The 20,106-nt window shown below is 44.9% G+C and overlaps 1 protein-coding gene across 1 annotated transcript in view; it reads right to left on the bottom strand.

The window, feature by feature from the left end:
- Positions 1-15,554, bottom strand: part of TMEM9 (transmembrane protein 9) — a 38,488-nt gene extending 22,934 nt beyond the window's left edge. The window contains 4 exon segments of the mRNA XM_021003028.2: positions 1,758-1,866; positions 12,181-12,272; positions 14,767-14,869; positions 15,515-15,554. Coding sequence (XP_020858687.1) covers positions 1,758-1,866; positions 12,181-12,272; positions 14,767-14,859 — 294 coding nt within the window. The 5' untranslated portion in view covers positions 14,860-14,869; positions 15,515-15,554.
- Between the last annotated feature and the right edge of the window lie 4,552 nt (positions 15,555-20,106).

Below are 20,106 nucleotides of genomic sequence, written 5' to 3'. Positions count from 1 at the left end.
AAGACCTTCTACAGACATTATGTAATCCAACCCGCCCCTGAACAAGGATCCTGCTAACAACATACCCCAAAGATGGTCCTCTACTTTACTGAAGATCTTTACAGACAGGGAACTCATTACTTCTTTGGGTAGGGCATTCTACTTTCGGACAGTTCTAATTGTTGGTTAAGTTTCTGTTTAAATTGGGCTGAATTCTACCCCTCTGCAAATCCTGCCCAAAGATCCTGGCTGGTCCTTCCTTCAAGGGTCCTCCTTGGGAATGGCAGCAGGAAGGGTTTATGTCAGACTGCAACGAGAACTTAACTGGCTGAGACAGATTATCTCTTTGCCTGGAGGTCTTTTATATGAAAAGAGGAGAGGTAGCTTGGAGAGAAAGTACGCCTCAGAGCTAGGAAGACCCGGATTCGAGTCTCACTCCTGACATCCACTGGCTGTGTGCCCCAGGGCAAGTTGCTGGAGCAAGTCTCAAGCAGCAACCCAAGACTCCACTCTGAAGAATAGGCACGGATTTAACATTGACATGCCAATGAAATCACAGATTTGGTCCAAATGTTTTTAAAAATATTATTTCTTGTGGTTAGATTAGATTCAATCTTGCCTGAAGATTAATAGGACAAGAGGATCATCAGAGAGGCCTCTCAGCCTAGAGATTCTGTTCTATGAAGTGATCTATATTACCTGTCTCCTTAATTCATGGACAGCTAAAAGGCACAGTGGATAGTGTTCTGGGCCTGGAGTCCAAAAGAACTGAGTTCAAATCTGACCCAGACAATTACTAACTATGTGACCCTGGGCAAGTCATTTAATCTTGTTTGCTTCAGTTCCTCATCTGAAAAATGAGCTGGAGAAGAAAATGGCAAACCACTCCATTATCTTTGTCAAGAAAACCCCAAATGGGGTCATGAAGAGTCGAACATGACAAGAACAAGTGAACAACAACAACTTTGTAATTCATTCATTCAACCCCCCCACCAACTTTGGGGACGGAGATTTGGGGAAGTGTGAGAATAAAAGGAGACTGAGAAGGGAAGGGAGTTTGCAGGAACATCAGTCCCAGATACCCCAGCTCCCAGGTTTCATCCTGATCAATGAGGTCCCTTTTAGAAGGGAAATGACAGGCTAGAAGATGTTCTCCCCGTTACGGGTTTTTTTGGTGAGACACAGCTAGTAAGTGTCATGTGTCTGAGGCTGGATTTGAACTCAGGTCCTCCTGACTCCAAGGCCAGAGCTCTATCTACTTTACCACCTAGCTGCCCTACCTGTTAAGTTTTTATAAGCTTCTTGATAGCTGGGATGATTTCACTTTGACCTTGGCCTTGCCAGTGGTTAGAACTGTGCCTGGAACATAGTAAGTGCTTAATAAATGCTTGCTGATCATACGGCAAATATTTCCATGTTCTGCATGACTTCACATACGTAATAGGTATCGATTCTATCACTTGCCTTCTTCATGGGTGGAAGAAGGACTGGCCAGAGGGAGATGATTGGGAATTTGAAAGAAAAAAGTAAATGTTTGCTGATCGATTGACTGGAGCTGGACAGAGCAAAGGATAGGACCCTAACCATTCCTCCTAAGGCCCCTGGAAAGAAGCCAGAGTGAAGAGGACAGCTAGGAAGGCTGGGGAAGGCTGGGAGCACCCTGTGGGGGAGGGGGTCAGCCAGCAGGACCTGGATTGGTGGAGAGCTGGAGGATGGGGGGGAGGGTGGGATGGGAGAAGAAATGAGCCTGGAGGGGAGGCAGGTATTGGGGGTGGTACCTTGATGGTGGTGGTGCTTCTTTCCTCGTATTTACACTCACACAGCAGGCAGTAAGCCTCCACATCGTGGCCGGGCACGGGCATTGGCTCCACCACGTGTAAGCAGTTACTGCAAGAAAGAGAAAGGAAATCAAACGGGGAAAGCAGACACTCACTAGCTGGGGGACCCTGGGCAAGTCACCTAACCCAGTTTGCCTCAGTTTCCTTATCTGTAAAATGAGCTGGAGAAGGAAATGGCAAACCACTCCAGTATTTCTGCCAAGAAAATCCCAAAGTTCCAGAGAGTCAGACAAGACTGAAAACCCCAAACAAGGTCCCAGAGAGTCAGACAAGACTGAAAACCCCAAACAAGGTCCCAGAGAGTCAGATAAGACTGAAATGATTGAGCAACAAAGAGACAAGGAAAGGGGAAGGAGGTAATGGGGAGGCTTAAGGAGACTTGGAAAAGGCGTGAGGCTGGGAAGGCAGAAGGGAAAGGGAAAAAATGGGAGGGATTGGTGTTGATCTATGTGGTCCCAGAGAGAAGAACCAGGACAGTTGGAAGGAGGAAAGTTTAGTCTTGATGTCATGAAAAAAGATTTCCTAACAATTAAAGCCGTCCCAAAGGGGAATGCCTTGGGAGGTGGTGGGTTCCTCTCCTTGAAGGTCTTCAAGCAAAGGCGGGATGACCACTTGTTGGTAACAGTGAGAATTCATTCTGTTAATAATAATAATAATGATAGCATTTATATAGCACCTACTATGTGCAATGCACCGTGCTAAGCACTTTACAGATATCTCATTTGGTCCTCACAACAACCCTGGGAGATAGGTGCCCTTATTGTCTCCATTTTATAGTGGAGGAAACTGAAGCAAACAGAGATTAAGGGACTTGTTCAGGATCAACTAGCTAGAAAGTGTATGAGGCAGGATTTGAACTCAGGTCCTTCCTCACTCCAGGTCCAGCTGTCTATCCACTATGCTCTAGCTGCTCCATGACTCCAAGGTTGACTCTCTTGCCACGACACTGCCTCTCATTTCACTTCCATAAAATCATAGATTGTGAGAGCTCCTCAGTCCTCCTATCCTAACATCTCTTTATGATGTGGAGCTGACCCTGTGTCCTTATTCGTTCATTTACTTGTCAGCTGGCAGACCGTGTCAGCTGAGCACATACTCTGAATTTTCCGTCAAGCTGGAAAGGCTCAAAATGAGAGCCCAGTGGTAGGTCACGTGCCCGCTGTCCAAAGACTAGCCTGGCAAAGTCGGGAGTTGCCAGTCACTAGGGCATCACAAGACCGTCGCCAGTGGGGTGGTTTTTATTTTTTTTAGCAACAACTTACGTCTACTAAGGCACAGAGGGGTTGAGGGGTGAGGGGACACTCAGGCTTACAAACCCAAGGATCCTTTGAAGTGTTAACACTACTGTGAGGAAGGTGAGGAACAGATCACAGTCACTTTATAAAGAAGGAAATTGAGTCCCTAGAACAAGGTTGGGGAACCTGCAGCCTTGAGGCCACATGTGGCCCTCTAGGTCCTCAAGTGTGGTCCTACACATGTGGCCTCAAGGCTGCAGGTCCCTCGCCCCTGTCCCAGAAGGTAAAGAGACATCTACTGAGTCTGGGCTGGGACTAAAAAGGTCTCCCAAATTATTCATTCATTCTTTACACGTTTATGGCGAATGAGTGAATAATAATAATATAGTAATCATCCAAATTCATATAGTGCTTTAAGGTCTGTAAAACACTTTACATACATTATCCCACTTGATCTTTGCAATAATTATTATAACCCCGTTTCACAGATAAAGAGATTAAGAGACTAAGGCTGTGGCAAGTTATGTGACTTGCTCAGGTCACACAGACATTAACTAGCTAAGATGGGATTGAAGGAATAAATAAAGGACTTGTATCAGGCTTCCTTAGCTCCCCAGGTCAGTGGTTCTCTCACAGACCATACCAGACGGTCTAACAAATCCATGGCCACTATAAAACCTAATCCCCTATAAACTACCATATTAAAACCTTGCCAGAATTCATGGGAATGTCAGTGCTGCTTTGTTGAGACTTTAGTGACCATCTTGAAGAAAATCGTGCCAGAAAAGTATTAATATTGTCAAATTAATCACATTAATACAATGGCAGGATTAACAATGTGATGAGAACAGTCAATGCTTGCAAAGCATGCCTTTACTCATCTGCCCCTTAGAATCCTTAGCTTCAAAGCTGAGGACACTCAACACCTCCTACAGGAAGCCCTTCCTGATCCCCCAAGTCTAGTGCTGAATTTGCTTATCTGTGTAAATGCTGCAAATCTCCCCTTCACTCCTCAAACTAAAGTAGGCAGGGACTGTTTCCTGTTTTATATCCTTACCACTTAAAGTGTCTTTTTTATCCAGCAGGCACATAATACATGCTTGTTGAAATGAATTAAGAAGACTGGCCTAACTCAATCCCTTTTGATTTAATTCAACAAGCATTTATTAAGCCCCTGCTGTGTGCCACTGGTAACCTTAGATAGAGCAGCAGCAGCTGAATTATGAGGTGCTAAGTCTGATTACAAGAGGTTGAGAAGCAATACCCAACACTACCAGGGTCTGCTTGCCACTGGCTGCAGACAGGGTGTCTGGACCCCTGGGACTCAGTCCCTAGTGGCTGGGTTTCCAGGTGAAGCTGACTCTGCCTTTCATTAGTGGGGCAGGAACCAGAGGGTTAGGATGCAGTGAAAATCAGGCAGATGGTATATGAATAGAATAGAATGTGGTGCTATGAGAAATGGTGAAGGGGATGATTTCAGAGAAAATTGGGAAGACTTGTATAAACTGATGCTGAGTAAAGTGAGCAGAACCAGGAGAACAAATTATACAATAACAACAATATTACTGTTCTTGTAAAGACAAAGTTGCAAAGACAACTTTGAAAGACTTAGGAACTTTGACTGGGGCAATGACTAACCATGACTGCAGAGGACTCATGATGAAACATGCTGCCCACCTCCTGATGGAGAACTGGTGGGCCCAAGAGTGCAGAATGTGGGGGGGGTGTTCTGGTGTGTGTTTAGGTTTTGGATACAGCCAGTCTGGGAATTTGTTTTGTTACTGGATTCTGTTTTTCTTTCTTTTTCAATGGAGCAAGGTTTTCACTATCAAAAATTTTTTTACGTTTTTTTTTTTTTGGCTAGGCAATGGGGTTAAGTGACTTGCCCAGGGTCACATAGCTAGAGTGCTATGTGTCTGAGGCCAGATTTGAACTCAGGTCTCCTGACTCAGGGCTGCTGCTCTATCCACTGCCCCACACAGCTGTCCCTTTTATTTAATCTTTTTCTTTTTTTTCTAACATTAATTAAAAAATTTTTTTAAAAATACTTGACACTTACTAGCTGTGTGACTCTGGGCAAGTCACTTAACCCTGATTGCCTTACCAAAAAAGCAAAAACAAGCAAACAAAAATACAAAAAAAAGAAATTTTTGAGTTTCAAGTTTTCTCCCTCCCTCCTTCCCCTCTCCCCTCCCTAAGACAGTAAGCAATTTGATATAGATTATATATGTACAATCATGTAAAACATATTTCAATATTAGTTGTATTATGAAAGAAGAAACAGACTAAAATTTAAAAAAAAATGAAAAAAATAAAGTGGAAATAGTATGTTTTGATGTGCATTCAGAGTCCATTAAGACATAAGCAGTTCCACAAACATGTATTAGTTGAGGCGGCATGATGTAGTTGAAAGTATGCTGGACTTGATATCAGAAGACCTATGTTCAAATCCTGACTTTGCTGCTTACTACACCTGCATGATTTAGGTTTAGTTTTATAACTTCTTCCCTCGGCTAGTTTACCAATTGTAAAATTAGGGGTTCGACAATGGGGTCAAACTCAGAAACTGGGGGCACTAAACCATATATAAGAATGCCTGTGGGTGGCATATTATTAACATTATCTATGTTCTGTTGTGTTTTTATTTATTTTGTTAACTATTTCCCAATTTGGGCAGCTAGGTGGTACAGTGGATAGAGCACTGGGTCTGGAGTCAGGAAGACTCATCTTCATGAGTTCAAATCTGGCCTCAGACACCTCCTAGCTGTATGACCCTGGGCAGGTCACTTAACCTTGTTTGCCTCAGTTTCCTCATCTGCAAAATGAGCTGGAGAAGGAAATAGCAAACCACTCCAGTATCTTTGTCAAGAAAACTCCAAATGGGGTCATGAAGAGTCAGACATGACTGAAAAACTACTCGACAAAATTTCCCAATTACATTTAATCTGGTTGCTTCCTGGGGAGTGCTGTGGCTGGGTGGTGCCATATATTTGGCATCTCTGGACTAATGATCTCTAAGGTCTTTTAAAAAAAAATTTGGGCTATACATGTAATATCATATTAAACATATTTCCACATTAGTCATGTTTTGAAAGAAGAATCAGAAGGGAAAAACCACGAGAGAGAAAAAACAAAAAAAGAAAAGAGAGAGAAAATAGTATGCTTCAATCTGCATTCAGACTCTTCAACAACTCTTTCTCTGGATGTGGATAGCATTTTCCATCATGAGTCTTTAGGAATTGTCTTAGATCATTATATTGCTGAGAAGAGCTAAGTCTAAAGTTGATCCTCGCACAATGTTTCTATTACCGTGTACAATGTTCTCCTGGTTCTGCTCACTTCACTTTTCATCAGTTCAAGTAAGTCTTACCAGTCCCTTTGGCCATTAAAGCTAGAATCTGTCACAGCCTGCGATGTGATCATAGCATTAGAAAGTACAGCAGATATAAAGTGTAGACAAAACTCAGGCTCAACCCTGAAGGGCTGGTTAAACTAAGAAAAATTCACATTTACATAACACTTTAAGGTTTATAATTACTTTCCCCACAGCTGCTCTGTAGTGTGATTAACCTTACTTCACAGTGAGGACTTTGAGATTTTGACAGGCCAAAGGGTTACAAAGTAGAGCCAGGATTCAAACCAAGCTTTTGGCTCCAGGTCCAGAGGACAGATTCACTGGCCCTTTGAATCATACCAGGATGGGCTGGGAAGGAGCATATCTGCCGTTCTCAATGCCAGTTTCACTTATTATATCCTCTAAAATCCTAGATTCCCTGAATGCTCCAGTGTGGGCCTGTCATTCATGAATTTCTCCTTTTCTAAGGGTGAAATGGCTTTTGCATCCATCATTTACTGCCTCTTATGTGACGCTTTTTGGTTCCCAGTTGGCTTCTTCTAGGTTTCAAGGGGCTGTCATATAAGTCTCATTCTGTGAGCTGATAAACAAGCAACTGCTATATTTACATACTGCCTCAGGGAAGCTTGCTTAGAAAACCTATTTTGCCTTCTCTGCAAAGTCCCAAAGAAGGCTAGGGGGCCCAGTGGATAGAGCAGTGGGCTTGGAATCAGGAAGACTCATCTTCCAGAGTTTGAATCTGGCCTCAGACACTTACTAGCTATATGACCCTGTGCAAGTCACTTAACCCTGTTTGCCTCAGTTTCCTCATCTGTAAAATGAGTTGGAGAAGGAAATGGCAAACCACCCCAGTATCTTTGTCAAGAAAATCCCAAATGAGGTCATGAAGAGTCAGACACGACTGAAACGACTTAACAACAATGGCAAAGTCCCAGCCAGTTTCCCTGGGGCTGAGCCTGCTCCTTTTCTTGCTCCTGGCCTTGGCGAGGTCTGAGAGGACACTAGAGGTATCTCCTGCCCTGTGGTGGGACTTCCAACAAGAGTCAGGAGAACTGGACGGTGGAAGGATGGAAGCCCTAGATTAAAGAGAGACTTTGTTGCTTGGGAGAATGTGTGGGAACGGGTGGAAGAGATAGTGGGGACAGCTAATTGGGAGACACATTTTGGCACCTCTGTCTTTGGTCCTGAAGCATATTCTATCTCCTTGGGGCCTTCCAAAAGGGATCAATGACACCAGAAGACTCTTGGTGGAGTAGAAATCTCAGGTTAGAGAAGCACAGAAAACGAACCATATCTGCAGTTGGAGTGTGTGATGAATAGAGGGAGAGACTTGTAGACAAGAAGACCTGGGTTCCAATCCAACCTCCATCGCTTACTAGCTGTGAGACCCTGGGCAAGTCCATCCTGGGCCTCCCTTCACCTACAAAATGAGGAGACTGGACTAGGTGGTATAGGGGATAGAGCACTGAATGGACTTGGAGCTGGGAAGACCTGGGTTCAAACTGTGCCTCAAATACTTACTAGCTATACAACTCTGGGCAATTCACTGAACCTCAGGAAAAGGAGGAGACTGGATTCCAATATCTCTAGAGACCCTTCCAGATCTTAGTCTATGAGGTCACTGCGGACCAGTTAGGATCATTGGATTTTAGAATTGGAAAGGATTGTAGAGATTATTCAGTCTAACGTTCTCTTCCCCAGAGGAATCTGGGGCTCAGAGAGGTTAGGCAAATTGTCCAAGGGCACACAGGTAGCAAGAGGCAGAGCTGAGATTTGAACCCAACATCTTCCACCTCCAAATCTAGTGCTCTTCCATTACAAAAATAGTTCACCCGTCTCCCAACCCATCAATTTCGTCCAATCCAGTGACACCATGAGAGTGATGTCCTGGGTATAAATATGGAATCTGCATGAGTAAGCCAGGAAAACAGTAAAAATGAGGCTTCAGCTCTTCAAAAGATTACAAATTTCATCAACATAGACTGCAAGGCTTTCTTGCTTAACTGTTCAGGGGTTTCTGTGACAAAAAAAAGTGTATCACCCAAAGTGTATCATTCATTCGATCAGTCTCTTCAAATATAGTAGGGACACGGTGCATTGGTGGCACCACTGGTGGGCCATTGGTAGCCAACCTGGTGGGAACTGGTAAAGCTTGTGCTTTACTTAGAAGACCTCCAAGAAATCAGGGTCCCCTTCCTGGCATAGCAAGAAAAAGGGAAGAACCCTTTTGGGGACAGTGTAAAGGTAAGAAATTGGTAGCATTAGAATTTGTAAAATGTATATGATGACACATATACCATATATTTTACAGGAATGTCATGAGGATGTCCTTTATAAATATGAGCTATGTAGTCTAACATCCTTTCCAGTCTAGGTCTATGATCATATGAACCCCTAAAAGTTGCAGTTGTCACTTGGGAAGAGTAGAGAGAAGAATATCTCTAGTTTTGGTTTTTGTTGCTGTTTTTTTTTCCGGAGAGGTATTGGGGTCAGTATAGGTAATGTAGAGGGCACTGGACTTGGAGGACTGAAAGATCTGGGTTCAAATCCTGTTACTGTGTGACCCTGGGCAAGTCACTTAACCTATCTGTAGAATGAAGAAGGTGGACGTGATGAACTCTAAGGTCTCATTCAGCTCAAAAATCTATGATTCTATGATTCAAGCTTGAATGAAACCCTGGGATCTTATGTTTATGTTGGCTTGAGGTAGGGACATGTGTTGAGCCTCCCCTCAGGAACGGACATCTTTATGGTGCTTTTCAATTCAATACCCACTTGTCAATGGCCTTCTTTGTGCAGAGCATGGTGCAAGGGTTTGGAGAAAATGCAGAAATTAAACAAGGTACGATCCCTGTCCGTGTGAAACTTATAAAGGCAGCCTGCCCTACTCGGTGTTAGAAAGACCTGAGTTTGAATCCTGCTTTGGACGCTTACTGGATGTGTGACCTTGGGCAAGTTACTTAACCTCCCTCAACCTGCTTCTTTATCTGTAAAATGAGAAGGTTGGATTCTCTGACTTCTGAGGTTCCTTCACAGTCTCTCCAGGTCTCCTGATTCTACAACACAGATAGTTGTAGTTACTATCAATAAACACACGAGGGCAGAACATCTCCATTTCAGGGCTTTTTTTTTTTTAAACTGGGACCTCTCATTCGTTCCCTAATATAATTAGGTTTGTGATAAGAATTCAAGAACAGCAGCATCTTTCTGAGCCGCTCTATTGTTCCCCCGAAAATGCTGACTGGCACGCCCCGGAGGCAAGGATGGGTTCTCTGACTGGTCTAGGAGAGGCAGGGATGGAGAGATGAACTGAATGTAAGACGTAAAGAGAGGCAATCCCAGGGACTCTGTTCCCTCCCGCCCAAGCGCCACATGCTCAGGATTTCCCTGACGGGGCCTCCGTGCAAGCCCCTGAAGACCTAGGGAGGCTGTGACCTCAAACCTTGTAATAGGATGAGCCACGCTCCAAGTCACCTGCACCGCTGGGACAATCGAGGGCTGAGATCAGTAATGAACAAAAGCTCCCGTTTCTGGAGCACCTGGGATCCCAGGGGCTCTGGTCCAACCCTCTCTTTATCCAGGTGAGGAAGCTGAGGCCGGGGAGCTCAAGTCCCTTACCCAAGGTATCTGAATGCAGGTGTCAAGCATTCTTCCCACTGTACTAGACACTTTCTCCACAGAAACACCTTCAAGGTAGGTGGTCTGAGTACTGTTATTCCCATTTTACAGATGGGGAAACCGAGGCTAAGCTCTTTTGACTTGCTGAGGGTACTGAGATAATGTGACTTGCCGAGGTAGCTACTCAGACTGGAACTTAGGTTCTCCCGAAGCCAGATATGCTCTCTCCCACATCGCATGGCCTCTTTGAACCATCACACTTCAAAAAAACACCTTTTCCTAGATCCTCCCAATTCTGACCACTGAGGGGAAGAGAAGGAAGACAGACCCTTGTGGCCACCCCAGCAAGAGATCCCAAGCCGTGGCTCCTGCAGCGTTGGGGGGCAGGTCTACGTCCAGAGATGGGATGGGAGGGCTACTAACATCAGATCTGGGGCTCAGGGAAGGAAGGAGCGGTGGTTTGGACAGCTCTGTGTGTGGCCAAGGCACAGCCAGACATTTCATCAAACTGTCCATGGCTGCTGATAAAGCCGTGGCCACAAGAGGTAACGAGGGACCTCCTCCCAAACGTTAGGATTTGTGGCTTTGATGGAATCTGCCAGGAGCAGGTAGAAACTAAGATGGGGTAGAAAGGGTCTCGGACCAGGCATCAGGAGACCTGGCCTCTATTGTTAATTTGTCAGGTAACCTTGGGAAAGGCACAACCTCTTTGAGGCTCTGTGACACTATTCTGAGAGGAAATATGGCCTAGTAGATAGACTATGTGCTGAGCTTGGAAGACTTGAGTTATTAGCTGTATGACCTTGGGTAAGTCACTTAATGTCTCTGAGCCTCAGTTTCCTCATATGCAAAATGGAGAATAAAAATAACTATAGTACCCATCCACAAAGTTGTTGTGAAGCTCAAATGACATAATGTATGTAAAATACCTTGCAAACCTTAAAATGCTTTGTAAATGACAACTGTTATTACCCATAGAGTCATAGGATACAACCCTGGAATGTGTATTAAAGATTTTTGAGGCCTACCATTATCCTTAATATACCCCATTTCTTTTTTGAGGGGGCAAGGAAATTGGGATTAAGTGACTTGCCCAGGGTCACACAGCTAGTAGGTGTGAAGTGTCTGGTCTGAGACCTGTTTTGAACTCAGGTCCTCCTCACTCCTGGGCTGGAGCTCTATCCACTGCACAATCTAGCTGCCTCCTACCATAATCCTTACAGACAAGGAAACTGAGGCCCAGAAAAATGAATAGACTTGCTCAAGAAGTGAGAGAGCAAGGATTTGAACCCAGGACTTCTGACTTCTAGTGTTCTTCCTACTACACCAACCAGCCTTGCTAGCCTGTGGGCTTTTAAGCATCAGAAGGAGAAATGAAAATGCTTTGAAAAAAGTACAAAGAATTGACCTATTTTCTTCCCTTCCTCCTCCCCCTATTTCAGAAGGCACTCCCTCAGCTTTCCCAATCTCCATCTACATGTAGCATAAAGACTTAAATTTAATAACCTATCCTTCTGCCAAACTGCAGCTAGGTGGTACAGTGGGTAGAGTGCTAGGCTTGGAGTCAGGAAGACTCATCTTCCCGAATTCAAATCTAGCCTCAGACACTAGCCGTGTGACCCTGGGCAAGTCCTTTAACCCTGACTGCCTCAGTTCCTTAACTGTAAAAATGAGGTGAAAAAGGAAATGGCAAACCACTCCAGTACCTTTGCCAAGAAAACTCCAAATAGGGTCACATAGAATTGGACACCCCTGAAATGACTCAACAACAGTGGAACTGCCAAACCACTTCATTTGGGGGACAGGGTCCCCAGACCCCATTTCCAACAGGCAGACTGACTCTGTATATCTTACTTCCTCAGTGTCTCCAGGAAATAGCCATGTTTCCCCAGAGATCTATGAGAAAAACAGTTTCCAAAACATCCACAGTTATTCTTCGACCCCAGATGTGGCAGGTGAGTAAAGGAAAGAATCTCAGATTACCACAGACCTCAGAGGCCATGTGGTCCAACCCGCAGCTAAACAGCAACGTCCTCTAAGCATCCCTGGAAGGCGGTGACCTCGCCTCCATCTGAGGCCCTGCAGTACTGGCCCACTGATGACTTCCTGAGGAAGCCCCTATGAGGGATGACGGCTGAACTGGGCAGCGCCTTACCAGTCTTTCTGTGACACGTTCTGGTTGTAAATGTGTCCACTGATGTTACGATACGGTGGGCAGATGCATTTGCACCGAATGTCTTCGGAGCTCTGGAAGAGAACAGGAAACACAGGTCAGGCTGGGAGGCAGGGCACCAACTCCTGGCAAAACCCCCTGCCCTGTGACCCCCCCTATCAATTGATCGATCAACCAATGAATCAACAAGCTTTGTTAAGCCCTACATCTCACACACTGTGCTAATGGATTTACAATGATCTCATCTAAGCCTCACAACCAGCCTGGCAGGTAGGTGTTATTATTATCCTGATTTTACAGTTGAGGAAAAAGAGGCAGACTGAGGTAAATAACTTGCCCCATGTTTCACAGCTAGTAGGGGTCTGAGGCTGGATCTGAACCCAGATCTTATTCTGCTCTATTCGTATAATCCACCTGCCTAACAAGCATTTATTAAGTGCTCACTATGTACCAGAAGCTGGAGAAATAAAGGCAAAACCCAAGGCATTCTTATCAAAGCGCTCTCTCTCCGCAGTGACCCAGAATTGAGGCTATGCCTCTCTTTAACGCTCATCAGATTGGATTTGGCATCTTCATCTTTCCTGGACCTAGGCTAGCTAGCAACTGAAGGTGGCCACATCACTGGACCCTCAGCCTCCTGTCCTGGAAGAAAGCTGCAGGCCTTGAGCACTGGAACAGATCAGGACCCCTGGAGCTCAATCTTGGCTCTGCCATTACGTAGCTGGGTCACTGAGCAAATCACTTAACCTCTCTGGGCCTCAGCTTCCATATCTGTAAAATGAAGAGACTAGATCATCTCTAAAGGCCCTTCCAGCTCTAAGATTATATGGTTTTACGGTTCTAAGTAGGGCAGGTAGGTGGAGCAAGGGCCTTGAGTCGGAAGACCTGAGTTCAAATCCAGCCTCAGATATTTACTAGCTATATGATCCTGGGCAAGTCACTTAACCCTGTTTGCCTCAGTTTCCTCAACTGTATAATGAACTGGAGAAGGGAATGGCAAACCACTCCAGTATCTTTGTCAAGAAAACCCTAAATGGGGTCACAAAGAGTTGGACAGGACTGAAACAACTGAACAACCACAACGACAAATGGTTCTAAGTGGGCCTAGGTCTGTGAACCCTGGAGGGGAGGTGTGATAATCTCAACAACAACAACATCGACTTTTCCACTGCAACTCTTCCACTGCAAGCACTTGCATTCATTATCTCCTCTGTACATTCAAGGACCCTGGGGGATCGGTACTAGAGGTCTTCATCTCCCTCGTTTTACTGATGAAGAAAGTGAAAGTTAGAGGTTAAGTAATCCACAGTGGTCAGAGACAGCATTCAAACCCAGTCTTTCTGACTTCAAGTACATGTTCTAATCTAATCACTCAACAAGCATTTATTCAGGAGCAGCTAGGTGGTGCAGTGCATAGAGTACCGGCCCTGGATTCAGGAGGGCCTGAGTTCAAATCTGCCCTCAGACACCTTAACACTTACCAGCTGTGTGACCTCAGGCAAGTCACTTAACCCCATTGCTTAGCCAAACAAACAAAAACCAAAAATAAGCATTTATTCAGTACCCCCTTTGTGCCAGAAATCGTGCTGAGTGCTTGCTGGGAATGATAAAAACATAATAAATTAAACAATGCCATTCAATCCTTTCAGACTGCATGTGACCCCGTTTGGGGTTTTCTTGACAAAGATCCTAGAGTGATTTTTTTTCATTTCCTTCTCCAGTTCATTTTAAGGGTGAGGAACGGAGGCAAACAGCGTTAGGTGACTTGCCCAGGGACACAGAACTAGTGTCTGAGGCTAGACTTGAACTGGGAAGATGAGTCTTCCCGATTCCAGGCCAGGCATTCGATCCACTCGTGCCACCTAGCTGCCCCAAATGAAGCAATACCTATTCCTAAGAATTTCCATTGGAGTGGAAATGACAACCAAGACATACATATAGAATATAAAGAAATAAACACAAATAAATACAAAGCTAAATACAAGGAACAGTTTGAAGAGAAAGGCACTTCCTGGTTAAGCCGGTCATAGCAGGGATTCCACTATCACACTCCACCTCTATAATAGCTCCACCAGGGGAGGGGACTTGTGTGTCGGTGAATTTTTACACCTTCTCCAGCCCCCAGTACATAATTCTGTAGATAGTGTGCCCTAGATAAGCATCGGTTGAACTGATGAGCACCACAGGAATGTTCATTTATTCCCGAGTTGGGGCTCAACCCTTTCCTCCCTTAACCCAAACACAGGATCCGAGAATTAGTATGCCATTTTAAGGTTTATAAAGCACTGTCCTCGCAACAATTCTGTGAAGGGGGCAGAGCAATTTCCGTCATTTTGCGACTGGAGGAAACTGAGGCTGTGAGAAGCACAAGCCAGCACTAAGTTCAAGTCTCCTGACTCCAAGAGTACTGGACCACGAGACCTGGCGTGGAATCTTTTGAATTCCCAAAGTACGGCGGGACTTACTACAGCTACTTTTGGGGAGAGGCAAGTCTGGGTTAGGCTCTGGCCGTCACTATGTAAACCAGCAGACCCAAACATCTCACTCTTCCCAGCCCATCTGCCTCACCTTGCCGGCCTGAGCTGGGGGGATGGCCAAACACCAGGCCAACGCCACCAGGGGTAAGAGCTTCATGCTTATCAGGTCTCGCTGGGTCAGCATGACCAGTCGCCTGGAAAAGAGAAAAGGAGTGGGGGAAGGGGGAGGGGAGTGAAATCAACATTCACATTTTTTCCCAAGTCCCCAAAGCCCGAGTTACTGCATCCTGCTCAGCTTGACTAGGAAGCAGGACGTCTGGGTTCCTTTTCTTCCTGCTTCTTTTAGGTAAGTGACCTCCTTCGGGGTCTCAGGTCCCCCGATCGTCAAAACGTGAAAGAATAATTCCGGGGGGCCCAGAGGTCGGGAGTAAGGCTGAAATCCTGTCTGTGCGGTGCTCTGAGTTCCTCGGACAGTGCTGATCCAGAAAGATCCAGGCTGATACTCCGCCGCCCGGACCCCTCGCTGCATCGCGGGCTGTCTGCCCCCATGCTCCCCCAACCCCCGCCGTGCGCTCCCAGCTCCAGCGCCTGCATCCCCGTGCATCCCTCTCCGCGTCCCGGTCCCCACTGCCCACCCCGAGCTGCTCCAGCTTCTCTTCCCCTGCGCAGGCCCAGAGCCCTAGCATCCCTCTCCGGCCCCGTCTGGGGCCAAGGCCAGAAGTCCAGAGCCCACCGCGCCTGGCAGCGATGGACTGAAGTCGCCGGCACCCCACCCCCAAGCCCCGGGGCCCCGAGCCCCCGCGCCCCTCCCCCAGCAGTCCCGCAGCGAACCTCCTAACCTCTCAACATCAGCACCGGGCCCAGCACGGCCCCGCCCCACTCCGGCTCCTATTGGCTCTCAGAGGTGCCCCTCTCCCCAGCTCAGGCTGTCTCCATGGCAACAAGGACCCGCCTTCTTCGGGGGGGGGGGTTGGAGGGTGCCGGCAGGGATCGGAGGGCATTTCTTAACCTCAACTGGGCAAGAAAAGGGAGCGTCGCTGAAGGAAGGGAAGAAAAATAGAAGTCCAGAATTGGAACCGTCCGTAAAACCTACGTAGGTTTAGATCTGGAAGGTGCCTTGCGTCACCTTGTCCACCTGAAACACGAGTGCACTCTACGACCTCTCAGGCCACGTGGTCATCCTGGTATAGTGGAAAGAATGCTGGATTTCTGGTCTTTGATGCTATCAAAGCCCTAGGCAAGTCACAACCTCTGTAGGTTTGGGGTTCCTCATCTGCAAAATGAGAAGTTTGGCTAAGATGGTTTTGCAAGCTCTCTCCCAGCTTTCAAAAGGTCTCGGACCCAGCGATCCAAACTGCACACTTCTAGTGACAGGGAGATCACTTTATTTCTGCATTGTTTTGACAGTTACCAAGCTCTTCATTTATACTGATCTGAAATCCACCTCTGTAATTTCCACCCACCGGTCTTAGCTCTGTTCTCTAGGGCAAAGCAAGGGGCATTGCCAGCCGTCCTGACTTATGTCTTGCTGCTGGACTCAGATGACCCTGGAGGAGATTGAGGCTGGTGACTTTGCACAGCCCTGCCTCACGTAAATCCAATTCACTTGCAAGTGAATACATCATCCTCCTGGTGTCTTTGGTCCTCTTTGAGAACGAAGTACGAACAACAAAGGCAAAGGAAATAAAGCTAAGTCTTTGTTCGAAGTGTTGTCCTTCAGTCCTGTCTGACTCTTCATGACCCCATTTGGGTTTTTTTTTTTTACTAAATATATAGGAGTAGTTTGCCATTGCCTTCCCCAGCTCATTTTGCAGATGAGGAAATTGAGGCAAACAAGGCTAAGTGACTTGCCCAGGGTCACACAGCTAAGTAAGTATCTGAGGCCGGATTTGAACTCAGGAAGATGTCTTCCTGATTTCAAGCCCAGTGCTCTGTGTACTATGGCGTCACCTAGCTGTCCCTCTTCCAAGTGACAGCCTATCAAATAGTTGAGAAGCTACATAATGTCCCTCTATAGCTTTTTTTTCCCCTTCTTCTCCTGTATGGAAGCAACATGGTACAGTAGATAGAGACTTGGACTTGGATTTAGAGGACATGGAATTAAATATTGACTTTGCTGATTATTCTTTGTGTGAAATTGGGAAAATGACTTTACCACTCCAGGCTTCGTTTTCTCATCTGCAAAATGGACTAGTTTACCTTCAGGTTGCCTTCCAGTTCTAAATCTATAATCCTATGATTCAGGGGTCTGAATCTTTGTTCACATCATTCTGTGCACCTAGAATGCCCTTCATTGCTTTCTCTCCCCAGTTCTGCCAGTTGACATTCTACCCATCCTTCAGGGTCTATATCAATCATCCTCTCTTCTTGGAAGCTTTCCTAGCTCCCAGGCAATAAATTAGTTATATCCTTGGCTATTGGCCTCTCTTATTCAAGGATTCTGGGGCAGATAAATGGCGTACTGGATAGAATACTGGGCAGGGAATCAGGAAGACTCATCTTCCTAAGTTCAAATCCAGCCTCAGACACTGTTCGACCCTGGGCAAGGCACTTAAGCCTGTTTGCCTCAGTTTCCTCATCTGTCAAACGAAGTGGAGAAGGAAATGGCAAACCACTGCAATATCTATATCAAGAAAACCTCAAATGGGGTCACAAAGAGTCAGACATGACTGAAATTGAAAACAATTGAACAGCAAATTCAAGAATTCAGTTTAAGGTTCAGTAGCCCTTCCATTGTTTACATGCATTGGGGAGGAGAGACATAAGACAATAGTTGGTGAGGGAGAGATAGACAGATCTTGTGAGGGTTTTTTGAGAATGGGGAGATGTGTGTGCTTGTAGGCAGGAGGGAAGCATCCAGTAAACAACAAGAGAGGGTGAAGATTACTGATAGAGTGAGGATGATAAAAGGTAATAATTTTCTGGAGATGGCTGGATGGACCATAGGCAAGTCCCTTAGTTAGCTTTAGTATTTTCACCTATAAAATAAGGGGAATAGACTAGTAGGTTTCTGAGGTCCCTTTTAGCTCTGGATCTATGGTACTACTCTGATATGTAGTTAAGAATTCTTCCTTTACTCATCATTGCAAAAGGTACCTCTTTCCATTCTTCTCTATTTTTAAAAACAATGTGATCTTTTTATTTAGGCTAAGTATTTATTCAGCGTTTGTTATTGTACATGGTGTAAATATTGGTCTAAACTCAATTTCTGTCAAAATGCTTTCCAGTTTTTCCAGTCATTTTTGTGAGAGTCCTTACCCCCAGTAGGTGGTGTCCTTGCATTTTTCAAAAAATAGACTACTGTGTTTGATCTTTTTTTTTTTTTCATATTAAGTACAGAGAGAATGAATGACTTGCCCAGGGTCTTTAGGAGATAAGTGTCAGAGCTGGGATTCAAAACCAGCTTCTGCTGATTTAAGATGAGGATGCCTTCCACCTTGCTTCTTGGGCATGAGGAGATTTGAATCTAACTCTCTTTGTAGGCAGCGTACCCTGACACCTCTGTGTCCCACCTCCCAACCTATTCCCACCTCAGCCCAATTTAGAGGTATATTAATGCTATTCAGAAGCAAGGGGCTAGCTGATGGACTTTTAAAAGGTGGCACAAATTTATTCTTTCAAAAAATATTGATCAATTAATTAAGAACCTATTAGGGTCTCAGGGTATATAACACCTACTCCGTTACTCTCAGTTCATGATTCAGTAAAATGTAACCTGTGTGAGAGTAAGAACTGTTTTGTGTTTTTCCTTTCAATATCTACCACAGTTGTTGTTTTGTTGTTTTTGTTTTGGGTCCAGACCTGTAATTTCATCATGGTAGGGGACTTCTCAGAGGTGATTCGCTCCACTGATGCCCTGCTCATCACTGTTCATAGTTAGAGTTGGAGAATCGCCTGTATCTCTGAGAGGTAAGGGGATGTGCCCTTTGTCACACAGCTAGTATTCAACAATGGCAGGACATGAAACTGACTTCAAGGCTATTTCTCTATGAACTTCATCTGGATACCTTGCACAGTAGGTAACTAATAAATGTCTGTTGAATTCAATTGAATTCCCAACCTGAAGGGCAACGCTAGGTTCTACAGGTAGCATTAGGAAGTAGCCTTGTGGTCATTACAGCATTACTGCTTTTGAGGAGTCTTTGCCAAAGGAATCAAACAGCAGGCTGGACACCAGGCTCAAACCTCTACTCACATCTTTTGCAAATTTTCAGGGCTCAGAGATTGGAGTGCTAAGTCTGCCCCTAGCCTTCAGAAAGAGTTCAAACCAGGTATTATCTAAAAGACTCTTCCAGATGAATTTCTCCCCTAGCACTTTGAAAATTAACAGCTGATCCAAATCACTGACAATAAGAGAAATGCAAATCAAAACAATTTTTTTTTACCAAATACCCAGCAAGTTGGCAAAGATGAGAATGGTCCCATATTAAGGCTGTTCAGAAGTAAGAGGTTAGCTGACGGACTTTGTGGAAGGGTTTCAGAAAGACAGGCACACTAGTGCATTGTTGGTGGAGTTGTGAATTAGTATAACCTTTCTGGAAAGTTATTTGGGATTATGCAAACAAAGTGGCTAAAATATCCATACCCTTTGGTCCAGAGAGTCCACTCCCAGGCATTATTCCCCAAGGAATTCATTGACCAAAAAGAAAAAAAAAAGACTCCATATTACACTAAAGTGTTAATAGCAGTATTTTTTTTTTTTGTGGGAGCAAAGAATTAGAAACACAGTAGATACTCTGATTAATGAATAGCTAAGCAAATTATGGTACATTGATGTAATGGAGTATTACTGTGCTGTAAGAAATGATGAATATAAGGAATGTAGAGAAGCATTGAAGGATTTACATAAACTGATACAAAGCGGTTAAGCAGAGCCGCCTGTCATACACAATAACTATAACAATGTAAAGAGAAAGAACAGCCACCACAAAACAATTAAAAATAAATGCTGCAAAACTGTAGAAAAAATAAGCTTGACCCCAAAGAAGAAATATGAGAAGACAGTCCCCCTATTCCAGAGGTGGGGAGCATTGGGCATGCTAGATTTTTTTTTCACTGTATTGATCAGTTTTGCTGAATTCTGTCTCTTCTTTCACTTTAAAAAATTCATAGTTATAAGACATGACTCTCTAGGAGGGAGTGGGGGCAAGATACAGGGGGAAATCTAGGTTTAAATAATACCCATATTTGAAAATATGTGGGTGGCTAGGTGGTGCAGCAAATAGAGTGTCAGGCCAAGTCAGGAAAATTCATCTTCCTGAGTTCAAATCTGGCCTCACACGCTTACTAGCTGTGTGACCCTGGGCAAGTCACTTAACCCTGTTTGCATCAGTTTCCTCATCTGTAAAATGAGCTGGAGAAGGAAATGATAAACCACTCCAATATCTTTGCCAAGAACACCCCAAAAGGGGTCACAAAGCATCAGATACAA

This window comes from Phascolarctos cinereus, unplaced genomic scaffold (genome assembly GCF_003287225.1).
Source record: "Phascolarctos cinereus isolate Bilbo 61053 unplaced genomic scaffold, phaCin_HiC Scaffold_5;HRSCAF=322, whole genome shotgun sequence".
Lineage (NCBI taxonomy): Eukaryota > Metazoa > Chordata > Mammalia > Diprotodontia > Phascolarctidae > Phascolarctos > Phascolarctos cinereus.
Note: the sequence above shows the minus strand (reverse complement) of the source record. Positions and strands in the feature narration are given on the sequence as shown.